The following is a 12,706-nucleotide window of genomic DNA, read 5'->3' as shown; positions in this document are numbered from 1 at the left end:
CCCTTCGGTCCCCGCTCGCCGGCCGCGGCCGAGGGCCTGTGACCGTTCAGCCTGGAAAAAAAGTATGCAAATCGCAGGGCCGCCCCCTCGCGCTGCATGCCGGGATCTGGAGAGCGCAGGCTCGGCGCTCGGAGGTCGCCAGGCCGCTCCCTGGTCTCGCGATGCTGTCCCGTCCTCCTCCTCTTCCTCCTCCTCCTCCTCCTCTTCCTCCTCCTCCTCCTTCTAGGCCCAAAGACCCCTCCCCTCCGGCCCCGCCTAACGTGTTTTTCAAATCCACCAATGGAAGCACAGCTTGGGCTCGAACCAGCCAATCGGAATGCAGAGTCACCGGGAAATTTAAATCGGGCCGGCCGGCGGCACGAGGCACAGCGTCTCTGGGCTGAGCCGCGTTGGACGTTTCGAGGGCGGCCGATCCGCACCCGGTGAACCCCGCACCGTCTCTCGAGTCAGCCTCGGCCCGATCTTCTGGTATGGACTCCGGCTGGGTCCCCGCGGCAGCGGCAACGCCTGGCGGTCACGGGGCCGCGCAGGGCCTGGCGATCGCGGGAGGGAGAGGCTTGGGGATGGTGTGGCTTCCCCGGGTGATCGGGCCTCGGGGACTCGGTTCGTTGATGTGGAGACAGGGTCGGGGATGAAGGGCACGGCGAAGGGTGCAGAACGCTCCGGCCGATCCGGACCGGGACGACCAGACCCAGGCGCGCCGGAGAACGAGTGTCGGGGAGGGGCTGGAGGCGGCGGCCGCCCCTCCTCGGTCTGCCGCTCGGCGCGTTCCCGGAGCCGGGCGCCGGGGCTGGAGCTGGCGGAGCTGGCATTTGGGGAAGGCCATCTCCGACGCCGGGGCCCGGCTGGCGGTGTCAGTGTCGTAGTCCAGCCCGAGGATCGCAAACGGTGACCTTCCTGACACCCCCCCTCCCCCCGCCTTTGCCTGACATGATCAGGAAGCGAAAACGTGTGCGGGATGCTAGGGACGCGACACTCGCTCTCAAGTGTTCCTTGAGGACAAAGATAATGTTATGCCAGGCTCCTTAAGGTCATGGATCAAATTCTTTATTTTATTTTGCCAGTCATGGATGGAGCTTGAACTCAGGGCCTGGGCACTGTCCCTGAGCTTCTTCTGCGCCAGGCTCGTTCTCCACCACTTGAGCCACAGCACCATTTTTGGGGCTCTTTCTGTGTATGTGGTAATGAGGAAGGGAACCCAGGGCTTCGTGCAGGCTAGGCAAGCACTCCAACACGAAGCCACATTCCCAGCCCATGAATCAAATTCTTATGTAACGTTCCAGTATGGAGAGAATGTACTGAACGACAGTAAAGTTAGAGAGAGAGCCTCTAGAATTTATTATCTGAATTCATTGGACAGGTCTTTAAGTCATTCAGTCATTTGTATTTCCCCACTTTGGGTTGGATTAACCTTAATAGATTCCCGAATGTCAGATCCCACTGTCTTAATATTGAGATGATGAGGTGTTTAAAAAGTCTCTGGTCTCAATTGAGGTCCACAGTGCTGCAGGAACACAGAGTTGTATGGTGAAGAAAAGTGTAAAATAGATCGTTATTTTTAATTACTAACATGTCAAGGCAGTAGTTGGGTAAAATATTTTTTGTGTAATTTTTTTCCTTTTTAATGTGGCTGTTGAAAGGTTTATATGGCTTGAATTAGCTTTTTGATGGAAAGTTATTCCAGGAAGTCTGTACTTTATTAGAAGGGACAGTTATTCTTAGACTAAAACTATACCTTCAGTGCTGAGAAACTGAAGGTGGAATAGGACTGGGCTCAGTATGTGGCTGATAATTCTGTGCTTTCTTTGTTCTCCTTATTGACAAAGCAAAATGAAAAAAGGGAATTCTTTTTTCTCCTAGCTTGTAGCTTTCTCCCTTTGTCTCAATCATGTCCACCAATGAGAATGCGAATTCACCAGCTGCCCGTCTGAACAGATTCAAGAACAAGGGAAAAGACAGCACCGTAAGTAACCTTTGGTTGTTGGTGTGTTTGGATATTTTAAAATTGGAAGATGTTTGTGGAGAGATCAAAAGGAAACAAATCACTTGGCTACAAGGTTGATGGATGTCATAGTGTAGGTAAGGTGACCCTCTTGTCTGTTTGCAGGAAATGAGACGGCGCCGGATAGAAGTTAATGTGGAGTTGAGGAAAGCCAAGAAGGATGACCAGATGCTGAAAAGGAGAAATGTAAGCTCCTTTCCTGACGATGTGACCTCTCCACTGCAGGAGAACCGCAACAATCAGGTGCGTGGATTTCACCAAGGACTGTAAACCTAGAGAATGGATGGGGACATTTCTGAGAAATCTCATCTTGTATTTTTGACAGCCAACAGTGTGAAGATCTGTTTTTCTGTTCCCAGTCAGCTGTTCTAACTGGTTTTTCTTTGCTATCTACCCTCTGTAATCTACTCAAGCTGATTCCAAGGTCTTTTATTTGTTTTGTTTTTGTTGCCAGTCCTGGGGCTTGAACTCAGGGCCTGAGCACTGTCCCTGGCTTCTTTTTGCTCACTCTACCTCTTGAGCCACAGTGCCACTTCCGGCTTTTCTGTGTACGTGGTGCTGAGGAATCAAACCCAGGGCTTCATGTATATGAGGCGAACACTTTACCTCTAGGCCATATTCCCAGGATTGAACCAGAGCTTTCTACATAGGCAAGTGTTCCAGCACAGAGTTGCATCCGTAGCCCCCAGTGTTTACATTTAGTTGACCTTCCTTCAGGTGGCCTTGGGTTTCTTGATTTCCTGCTTCTAGATAGCCACCTATTTAATGCTAACTGTAGCTAGAAGTAACGGTTTTGTGACTTAACTCTTTGGTTTTCTCTCTCTCTCCCTCTCTCTCTCTCTCTCTCTCTCTCTCTCTCTCTCTCTCTCTCTCTCTCTGTTCTCTGTGGTAAGCAGCTTTGTTGAAGTCTTTGTCCTCCTGAAATATTTACAATAGCTTTCTAATTTTCTCTTTATCCTGTGCCATATACTACATTAATAAAAATTTACCGGAAGTACAGTTGTAGGCTATGTACAATGTTTCTATTAGCTACAGACAGAAAGTAGGACAGTTCCTTAGATGAAAATGGAATTGGGTAGAAGGATAGATAAGAAAAGAGGCAAGAGAAAAGGAAACATTAGGAGAGAAAGAGGCCCCAAGAAGAGTTTTTGTTTTTTTGCCAGTTGTGGGGCTTGAACTCGGGGCCTGAGCACTGTTCCAGACCTACAGCCCCACTTGAACCACAGCTCCACTTCCCCAGCCTTTTCTGTTTATATGGTACTAAAGACTCGAACCCTGAGCTTCATGCATGGTAGGCAAGCACTCTGCCACTAAACCAACTTTTGCAGAAATTAACATGGACCCCGTCTCTTAAGGTTTTTCACTAATAGAGAGTACATTTTCTGCTGACAAATCTATGATAGAAAAGAGCCAACAGAGAAAACTGATGCTGGAAAGGTTTCTGAAGAGTGGCCCCTTCTGAGAAAACAGGGTCCTTCAGGAAGAATCCAGAATACTAGGCTGTTACTCAGAGATGGCACCAGAGGGTTGATTTTGCCCTGATAGGCCTTTCAGATGGAAAAGAAATGGAGATCTAGGTTGATAGAGTGTGTCTCTTAATTTCTACTTTTATTAAAAAAATGTTAAAAATGGGGAGAGGGAACCTTATCAAATGTGTGTGTTAAAGAAAAGGTTTTGGGGTGGGAACATGGCCTAGTGGTAAAGTGCTTGCCTTGTATACATGAAGCCCTGGGTTCGATTCCTTAGCACCACATATATAGAACAAGCCAAAAGTGGCGCTGTGGCTCAAGTGGTAGAGTGCTAGCCTTGAGCAAAAAGAAGCCAGGGACAGTGTTCAGGCCCTGAGTTCAAGCCCCAGGACTGGCAAAAAAAAAAAAAAGTTGTTGGTTTTTGTCCAAGATTGGTACTCATTCAGACGAGATTGGGCACATTCAGGGTGGTATGGCTGTAGACATCAAATTCAGTATCTGTCATTTTTATTCATTGTTGATGTTTACTACCTGAGCCATGCTTCCAACCCCAGGAACAGTTTTTTGTTGTTGTTGTTGTTTTTGGTCATGGGGCCTGGGTGCTGTCCCTGAGCTCTTCAACTACTTTGTAGTTGGAGTTGAGTCTCTCAAAGACTTTCCTGCCTGGCTGGCTTAGAATCACTATCCTCAGATCTCAGCCTCCTGATTAGCTAGGATTATAGGTGTGAGCCACTGGAAAGAAAAGTATTTTTATATAGCTATATAAAGTGTCTTAAACTAAATGTCATCATGAGTTTATGGGCCTGCCTGTAATCGTATCTACTGTGAAGGCTGAGGGAGGAGGATCACAAATTGCAGGCTAGGGCTGGGAATATGGCGTAGTGGTAGAGTGCTCGCCTCATAGGTACACATGAAGCTCTAGGTTCGATTCCTCAGCACCACATATATAGAAAAAGCCAGCACTAGCCTTGAGCAGAAGGAGCTCAGGGATGGTTCCTCAAGCTCTTAAGTTCATGCCCCAGGTTTGGCAAAAAGAAAAACTATTAACAATAAGCTAACATTAATTTGTTGAACAAAGGGGTGAAAATGTCTGTCTATCTCTGTCCTGTCCCCAATCTCCTCCTTCCCACCCCCTCCTCTTTCTCCCCCCTTTGAATTAAGGCCTGCTTTGAGATGGAATTTTGCTACCTTTGTCCAGGCTCTCGTCAAACTTGTGATTTTCCTGTCTTTTGAGCAGTTGTGATTATATTACTATCTAATGTCCAGCCTAAACTAATCTTAAATTGTTCACAGCTTCCTATTATAATGACAAAATTCTTAGCCATTCTAACTATTTTTTTTCTTTTGCCCGTCCTGGGACTTGGGACTCAGGGCCTGAGCACTGTCCCGGGCTCCTTTTTTTTTTTGGCCAGTCCTGGGCCTTGGACTCAGGGCCTGAGCACTGTCCCTGGCTTCTTCCCGCTCAAGGCTAGCACTCTGCCACTTGAGCCACAGTGCCGCTTCTGGCCGTTTTCTGTATATGTGGTGCTGGGGAATTGAACCTAGGGCCTCGTGTATCCAAGGCAGGCACTCTTGCCACTAGGCTATATCCCCAGCCTCCGGGCTTCTTTTTGCTCAAGGCTAACACTCTCTGCTCGAGCCACAGCACAACTTCTGGCTTTTTCTGTGTATGTGGCACTGAGGAATCGAACCCAGGGCTTTATGCATACTAGGCGAGCACTCCACCACTAGGCCACATTCCCAGCCCCTGGGCTCAACTTGTAATAACTGATTATAGTCCTAAAAATAGCTCCACAAAAGCCGCGCAATGGCTACTAATCCTAGCTACTGAAGAGGCTGAGTTGCTGGGCCAGCCCCAGCAGGAGAGTCCTTGAGACTCTTATCTCCAGTTAATCACCAGAAAACTGGAAATGGAACTGTGGCTCAAAGAGCCCAGGGATAGTGACCATGCCCTGAGTTAACTGACCAAAGAAACACCAACACTTGGCAATGATAAGTTTTATCTTTGTTTAATCTTAAAAGTAATTTGTAAACTATCAATCACTTTTCTTTTAGGGTATTGTACATTGGTCTGTAGATGACATTGTCAAAGGCATAAATAGCAACAATGTGGAAAGCCAGCTCCAAGCTACGCAGGCTGCTCGGTAAGTCTTGGGGCAGCTCCTTGTGGGTACAGCCAAAGAAGTGAGCCTTTGGGCTATTTTGTTAGGAAGGGACCTTAAGTACTCTAGGTAGAGTGAGTCTAGGTAAAACCAATCATTAGCCTATTTCACTGCAATTTTTTCCTAGCTGAAGCTTTGTTATTTCTAGAGTTGCCTAAAATTCTATACCCAGTAAACAATTGCTGTTAACCTTTTGGCATACTTTTTTAGAAAAAAAATAGGTTTTTCTTTTGGTCACAATAGCATTTTAAGTCACTGGAAGGATAAAGGGAAGAAATGTTCGTAGTTGGGATTAATATATCCATTTAAAATGATATATCCATTTTGAAAAGCAAATATACTTAGAAACTTCCCTCCTGGCCTAGTGATGCTTGTAACAGAAGGGTTAATAATATTTATAATTTGACAGTTGTACAGTAAAATGATCCAAGTGACAAATTACCATAAGAAAGATGCTTTACCTCACTGCCAATCAAAGAAATTAAATAACAAGAGAACTTGAGAGATTCTCAGTAATTCAAGAAAATGTAAGTGCCAGGTGCCAGTAGCTCATGCCTGTAAATTCAGGAGGCTGAGATCTGAGGATTGAGATTAAAAGCCAGTCCAGGGCTGGGATATGGCCTAGTGGCAAGAGTGCTTGACTTGTATACATGAAGCCCTGGGTTCGATTCCCCAGCACCACATATATAGAAAACGGCCGGAAGTGGCGCTGTGGCTCAAGTGGCAGAGTGCTAGCCTTGAGCAAAAGGAAGCCAGGGACAGTGCTCAGGCCCTGAGTCCAAGGCCCCGGACTGACAAAAAAAAAAAAAAAAAAAGCCAGTCCAGGCAGAAATGTTTGTAACTAATGTCAGAAGTAATGAAGTGGCTTAAGTAGTGCTAGCCTTGAGTAGAAAAGGCTTAGGAATATCTGTCAGGCCTTGGGTGTAAGTCTTTTTTTTTTTATTATTATTAAATTTTGTTGACAAGGTGTTGTGCAAAAGGGGTACAGTTACACAATAAGGCAGTGAGTACATTTCTTGTGACATCTTACACCCTCGTTTTTCTTTCCCTTCCCTAGATCAGGTGGGCATAATACAATACCCAGTGTACCAAAATCATATACAGTAGCCACATGGCGTACGCTAAAGGAAATTCACCTAGAACTTTAAATGTAACCTCAACAATAGAATCCTCCTGTGTCCTTCTCTTGGAGTTGTTTTTGCTTATCCTTGTCTTATATGATCATATGTATGTAGCTGTTGAGCTATTGTGATCCACTGATAGGTGTATTCTAGATCTTTTAACGTTAGTAGTTGTTTGGTTTTAGATACATAATATAAGGTCGCTGACCCAAACCTGTGGAAATATTGGGTGTAAGTCTTTTTTTTTTTTTTTTTTGGCCAGTCCTGGGCCTTGGACTCAGGGCCTGAGCACTGTCCCTGGCTTCCTTTTGCTCAAGGCTAGCACTCTGCCACTTGAGCCACAGCGCCACTTCTGGCCGTTTTCTGTATATGTGGTGCTGGGGAATCGAACCCAGGGCCTCATGTATACGAGGCAAGCTCTCTTGCCACTAGGCCATATCCCCAGCCCTGGGTGTAAGTCTTAATATCAACATGGAAAAGAAAAAACAGGGCAGCATCATTTAGATTTTCTCAGGGAGAGGAGAATAATCTGTATTACAGGTAATTCTTTGTAAGATAGGTAGCGCCATGCCAGCCATCTGCCCAGTCAAAGTTCCTGAAAGGTGGTCTAAAAAGGTGGTCATAATGGCCAATGCCTGTGTGTTATCCAACAGAAAAGGGAGAACTGCAAGCTTGAGGCCAACATGAGCTACATAGTGATCCCGTCTTAAAATGATAAATTCTTGAAATCCATTTAAGTTGGTTTTTACACGTTTCTTCTATTTGTTTCTCCCTTAGGAAACTTCTTTCTAGGGAAAAACAGCCCCCCATAGATAACATCATCCATGCTGGTTTGATCCCCAAGTTTGTGTCCTTCCTGGGCAGAACTGATTGTGGGCCCATTCAGTTTGAATCGGCTTGGGCTCTCACTAACATTGCCTCTGGCACATCAGAACAGACCAAAGCTGTGGTGGACGGAGGTGCCATCCCAGCGTTCATCGCGCTCCTGGCGTCTCCCCATGCTCACATCAGTGAGCAGGCTGTGTGGGCCCTAGGAAACATCGCAGGTACTTGCACTTAAAATGCTTGGGACTGAGCTGGGAGAAGGGTTGTGTGAAGACTACTAGTGGTTTGTGTCAGGCTTGGAGACTGCATCAGGCCCTAATTAGGGATGAGAGAGAGACAAGACCAGGAAGCTGGGTGCTCATGCCTGTAATCCCAGCTACTGAAGAGGCTGCGTTCTAGAGGATCATGGTTTGGCTTCACCCTAACCTGAGCAGAAAAGTCATCAGAAAGCTGGAAGAAGAGGTGTAGCTAAAGTGACAAAATACCAGTTCTGGGTGAAAGGGCCAATGGAGAGCAAGAGACTGAGTTCAAGGCCCAGTACTGATACACAAAAAAATTAAATAAAGCAAACCCAGCACCACAGAGTCATTTGAGTGAGGGAGAGAATTTCTGATGATGTATTGGTGGTGCTAGATGAGTAGTTGTGATGAATCCGGTGTTCTTTTTAGGCGATGGTTCAGATTTCCGAGATTTGGTTATCAAGTATGGTGCCATCGACCCGCTGTTGGCTCTCCTTGCAGTTCCTGATATGTCAGCCTTAACTGTAAGTTCCTAAGGTTCATGGGGCATTCTGTGTGGGAGCCTAATATGTTCTGTCTCTCATTACTTTGTGGTTTCCCCCAGTGTGGTTACTTACGGAATGTCACCTGGACGCTCTCAAACCTTTGCCGCAATAAGAATCCCGCGCCCCCATTAGATGCAGTTGAGCAGATTCTGCCTACTTTAGCCCGTCTCCTGCATTACACTGACCCGGAGGTGTTAGCTGACACCTGCTGGGCTATCTCCTACCTGACTGATGGCCCCAATGAGCGCATCGAAATGGTTGTGAAGACCGGAGTCGTGCCCCAACTCGTGAAGCTTCTAGGAGCCACTGAATTGTCGATTGTGGTAGGTTGTTAATCTTTACATTATTAATGAACAGGAAAGCATCAGATGATAATATTACTTGAAATAAGTAATGTGGTGAAAGCCACGTGCCAGTAGCTCATGCCTATAATCCTAGCTACTGAGGAGGCTGAGAGTTGAGGATCAAGGTTTGAAACTACCCCGGGCAAGAAAGTCCAGTTGGTTATCTCCAGTTAATCACCAAAAAAGCCAGAAATGGAGTTGTGGCTCAAGTGGTAGAGCCTTGAGCACAAAAAGCTCAGGGACAGTGCCTAGGCGCTGAGTTCAAGCCCCAGGAACAGCACCCAAAGATAAACCCAATGCCAGTGGCTGACACCTATGATCCTAGCTACTCAGGAGGCTGAGATCTGAGGATCACAGTCTGAAGCCACCCCGTGCAGAACAGTCTCCTTGAGACTCATCTCCAGTTAACCACTCAAAAACCAGAAGTGGTGCTGTGGCTCAAAGTGGCAGAGTGAATACAAAGAGGCTTAGGAATAGCACCCAGGCCCTGAGATATCCAGCCCCACAACTAACAACCAAAAAAAGTTAAGATAGAGAATTTTTGAGCACTGTTGGTGGGGTGGGGGGGGGGGAGAAGCAATGGTAACCAGTCCTCATTTTTTCCCTTTTTAGACTCCCGCACTAAGAGCCATAGGGAATATTGTCACAGGAACGGATGAGCAGACTCAGATTGTGATAGATGCAGGAGCCCTTGCTGTCATGCCCAGCCTGCTAACGAACCCCAAGACTAACATTCAGAAAGAAGCCACGTGGACAATGTCAAACATCACAGCTGGCCGGCAAGACCAGATCCAGCAAGTGGTGACTCACGGATTGGTCCCATTTCTTGTGGGTGTTCTCTCTAAGGTAATGATTGTCAAATTCCATATGATTGGTAACTATTTATGGACCAGCTAGGCTTGAGAACATCCTTTATTTGTTGCCTACTATGTAAAATCCTTAGCTAAGTAAGCCAGCATCAGGGGCTTATGCCTAGAATCCTAGCAACTCAGGAGGCTGAAAATCTGAGGATGGAGGACTGCAGAAAAGTCCATGAGACTTTTATCTCCAATTAACTACCAACAAATCTGAAGTAGAGCTGTGGCTTAAGTGGTAGAGTGCTAGCCCTGAACAAAAGAAGCTCAGGGACAGCACCCAGGCCCAGAGTTCAAGCTCTAGCACCAGCACATACACACAAAATCTTTACTAAGTAATAGGCAATAAATAACTTTCACTTAAGGTTGGCTAGAGCCAAGTTGGTAGTTTCTGTTATTTTTGTGGCATAGTACCTTGGGATTTGACTGTTGTGCCTTCTGAAATAGAACTATTTATGTTTGTCAGGCCGACTTTAAGACACAAAAGGAGGCGGTGTGGGCAGTGACCAACTACACCAGTGGTGGCTCCGTGGAACAGATTGTGTACCTTGTTCACTGTGGCATCATAGAACCATTGATGAGCCTCTTGAGCTCAAAAGATACCAAAATTATCCTGGTAATTCTGGATGCCATTACAAATATCTTCCAGGTCAGTTCTAATATGGTGGTATTTGTTTACAATGATTTGAAACTAATAATCAGTTTCCTGTTTAAACCAGCAAGGGGGTAGGGAATTAGGAAGACAGATAAGTTTACTCACTAATAGGCCATAGAGTGATTCTGTTAATTCATTTGTTTTCAACACTAGTACTCACACTATTGTCCAGGCTGTCTGTGTCCTCGAGTGTATGGATTGGCTCAAGCTCTCTTCCTGGCTCAGCCTCTTGATAGCTGGGATTATGGGTGTCTGGACTACTTTTTCTTTCTTTTTTATGCTAGTACTGAGGCTTTAACTTAAGCCAGGTGCCAGTGGTCGGGATGCTGAGCTCCAAGGATCTCAGTGTGAAGTCAAACCCAGGCAGGAAATTCCAGGAGACTCATCGCCAATGAACCAGCAAAAAGCTGGAAGTGGAGCTGTAAAAAAGCAAAAGGACAATGCCCAGGTGCTGAGTTCCGGCTCCAGGGTTGGCACATACATAGAAAAGAAGTAGGTGGGCTAAGGGCAGTTACATACATATAAAATGAAACTAGCATTTCTGATACATATTACTCAACTGGAGTGTTTTTCCACTCAAATAGAATACCCAATGGAAGCTAATGAATTTGTGCTTTCTTAGGCTGCTGAGAAACTAGGAGAAACGGAGAAACTTAGTATTATGATTGAAGAGTGTGGCGGCTTGGACAAAATTGAAGCACTTCAGAACCATGAGAATGAGAATGTATACAAAGCCTCGCTGAAGCTGATTGAGAAGTACTTCTCAGTGGAGGTGAGTCACCACATGACGTAGAGTTAAGAAGAGATGCAGGCTTTTGAGACAGGTTGTTGCTTAGAAATGTGCCATCTTTCTGAGTTGTTGATGTTTTTCTCTCTTATCCAGGAAGAGGAAGATGAAAACGTTGTACCAGAAAGTACCTCTGAAAGCTATTCTTTCCAAGTTCAAGATGGTACTCCAGGGACTTTTAACTTCTAGATTTGTACAGCTTCGCCATAAACATCTTCCTTGTGTACTGTTTGGTATACGTTTGTCTTACTGTTTTCTCTCTAAGAACTTTTTTTTTAAATGTGGTTATTGTAGCACTTTTTACAACAGAACTATACTTGAACAGTTCCAAACTGTACATACTGTATGAAGCTTGTCCTCCGAATGGGTTTCTTATTTCTATGTGGAATTTCATATCTTGCAGTGTCCTGTAAATAAAGATTAAGTTCCACCCTTTTCTCGGTTCACCCTCACAGTGTGTTTGCTGTCTAGCCTGAGCTCTTCCTGCTGCCACTGACATCATCAAGGGCCCAGGGGTGCTAACTGGTTATTGCTGGGTTCTAAAGAGTCCTGGCTGTGAGCTGGGCTTCCTTTCCTGGGTAAGAATTGTACCTGGTGCGGGGCGCTGGTGGCTCACACCTGTCGTCCTAGCTACTCAGGAGGCTGAGATCTGAGTATTGGGGTTTGAAGCCAGCCTGGAGAGGAAAGTTCATGAGATTCTTACCTCCAATAAACTACTGGGAAAAATTGAAGTGGCACTGTGGCTCAAGTGATAGAGTGCTAGGCTTGAGCAGAAAAGTTCAGGGACAGCACCCAGGCCCCAAGTTCAAGCCCTAGGATAGACAAAACAATCACGCCTATAATCCTAGCTACTCAGGAGGCTGAGATTAATCAGGAACATCCAGGAGACTTATCTGGAACTAACCACCAGAAATCCGGAAGTGGAAATAGGGCTCATCAAAAAACCCCCAAGTGACTTATGACCTTTAAGTACTCTAGTGCCCAGGGATCCAATAGTGGAGCGCCCCAGATCTCCAGTTACTTTCTGGCTAGAAGTGTGAGGATGTTCCTCATCAATGTGCAGTTCAGTGTAATTTGCTTCTTGGAGATAGCAGAATTTTTAAGTTCCATGGGACCAAAAAATTAAGGGTCTTGCTCATTTGATTAGCTTTTCCTGCCCAGTGCCTGGGGCTTTACCACTTTTTTTTTTTTTTTTTTTTTGCCAGTCCTGGGTCTTGAACTCAGGACCTGGGCTCTCTGTCCTTGAGCCTTTTTTGCTCACGGCCAGTACTCTACCACTTGTGACACAGCACCATTTCTGGCTTTTTCTGTGTATATGGTACTGAGGAGTCGAACCTAGGGCTTCATATATGCTAGGCAAGCACTCTACCACTAAGCCATATTCCCAGCCCCCGACATCTCCATTTCTGACTTTGCTTGTTTATCGGGCATGAGAGTCTCAGGCATTTCTTTCTTTTTTTTTTTTTTTTGCCAGTCCTGGGGCTTGAACTCAGGGCCTGAGCACTGTCCCTGGATTCTTTTTGCTCTAGGCTAGCACTCTACCCCTTGAGCCACAGTGCCACTTCTGGCCTTTTCTGTATGTGGTGCTGGGGAATTGAACCCAGGGCTTCATGTATAGGAGGCAAGCACTCTTGCCACTAGGCCATATCCCCAGCGAGTCTCAGGCATTTCTACCCAGGAGTCCAGGCTGGCTTTGAACCATG

General features: G+C 46.0%; 1 protein-coding gene across 1 annotated transcript; it reads left to right on the top strand.

The window, feature by feature from the left end:
• Positions 1-312: 312 nt before the first annotated feature.
• Kpna2 (karyopherin subunit alpha 2) lies at positions 313-11,439 on the top strand. The gene is made up of 11 exons (XM_048366200.1): positions 313-468; positions 1,861-1,963; positions 2,108-2,245; positions 5,527-5,615; positions 7,532-7,800; positions 8,248-8,342; positions 8,423-8,686; positions 9,320-9,553; positions 10,028-10,210; positions 10,839-10,988; positions 11,100-11,439. Exons 2-11 carry the CDS (start codon positions 1,889-1,891, stop codon positions 11,190-11,192), a joined length of 1,590 nt encoding a protein of 529 aa, XP_048222157.1. The 5' UTR covers positions 313-468; positions 1,861-1,888; the 3' UTR covers positions 11,193-11,439.
• Positions 11,440-12,706: the final 1,267 nt, after the last annotated feature.

The sequence above is a fragment of the Perognathus longimembris genome, chromosome 17, assembly GCF_023159225.1.
Source record: "Perognathus longimembris pacificus isolate PPM17 chromosome 17, ASM2315922v1, whole genome shotgun sequence".
NCBI classification, from domain to species: domain Eukaryota; kingdom Metazoa; phylum Chordata; class Mammalia; order Rodentia; family Heteromyidae; genus Perognathus; species Perognathus longimembris.
Note: the sequence above shows the minus strand (reverse complement) of the source record. Positions and strands in the feature narration are given on the sequence as shown.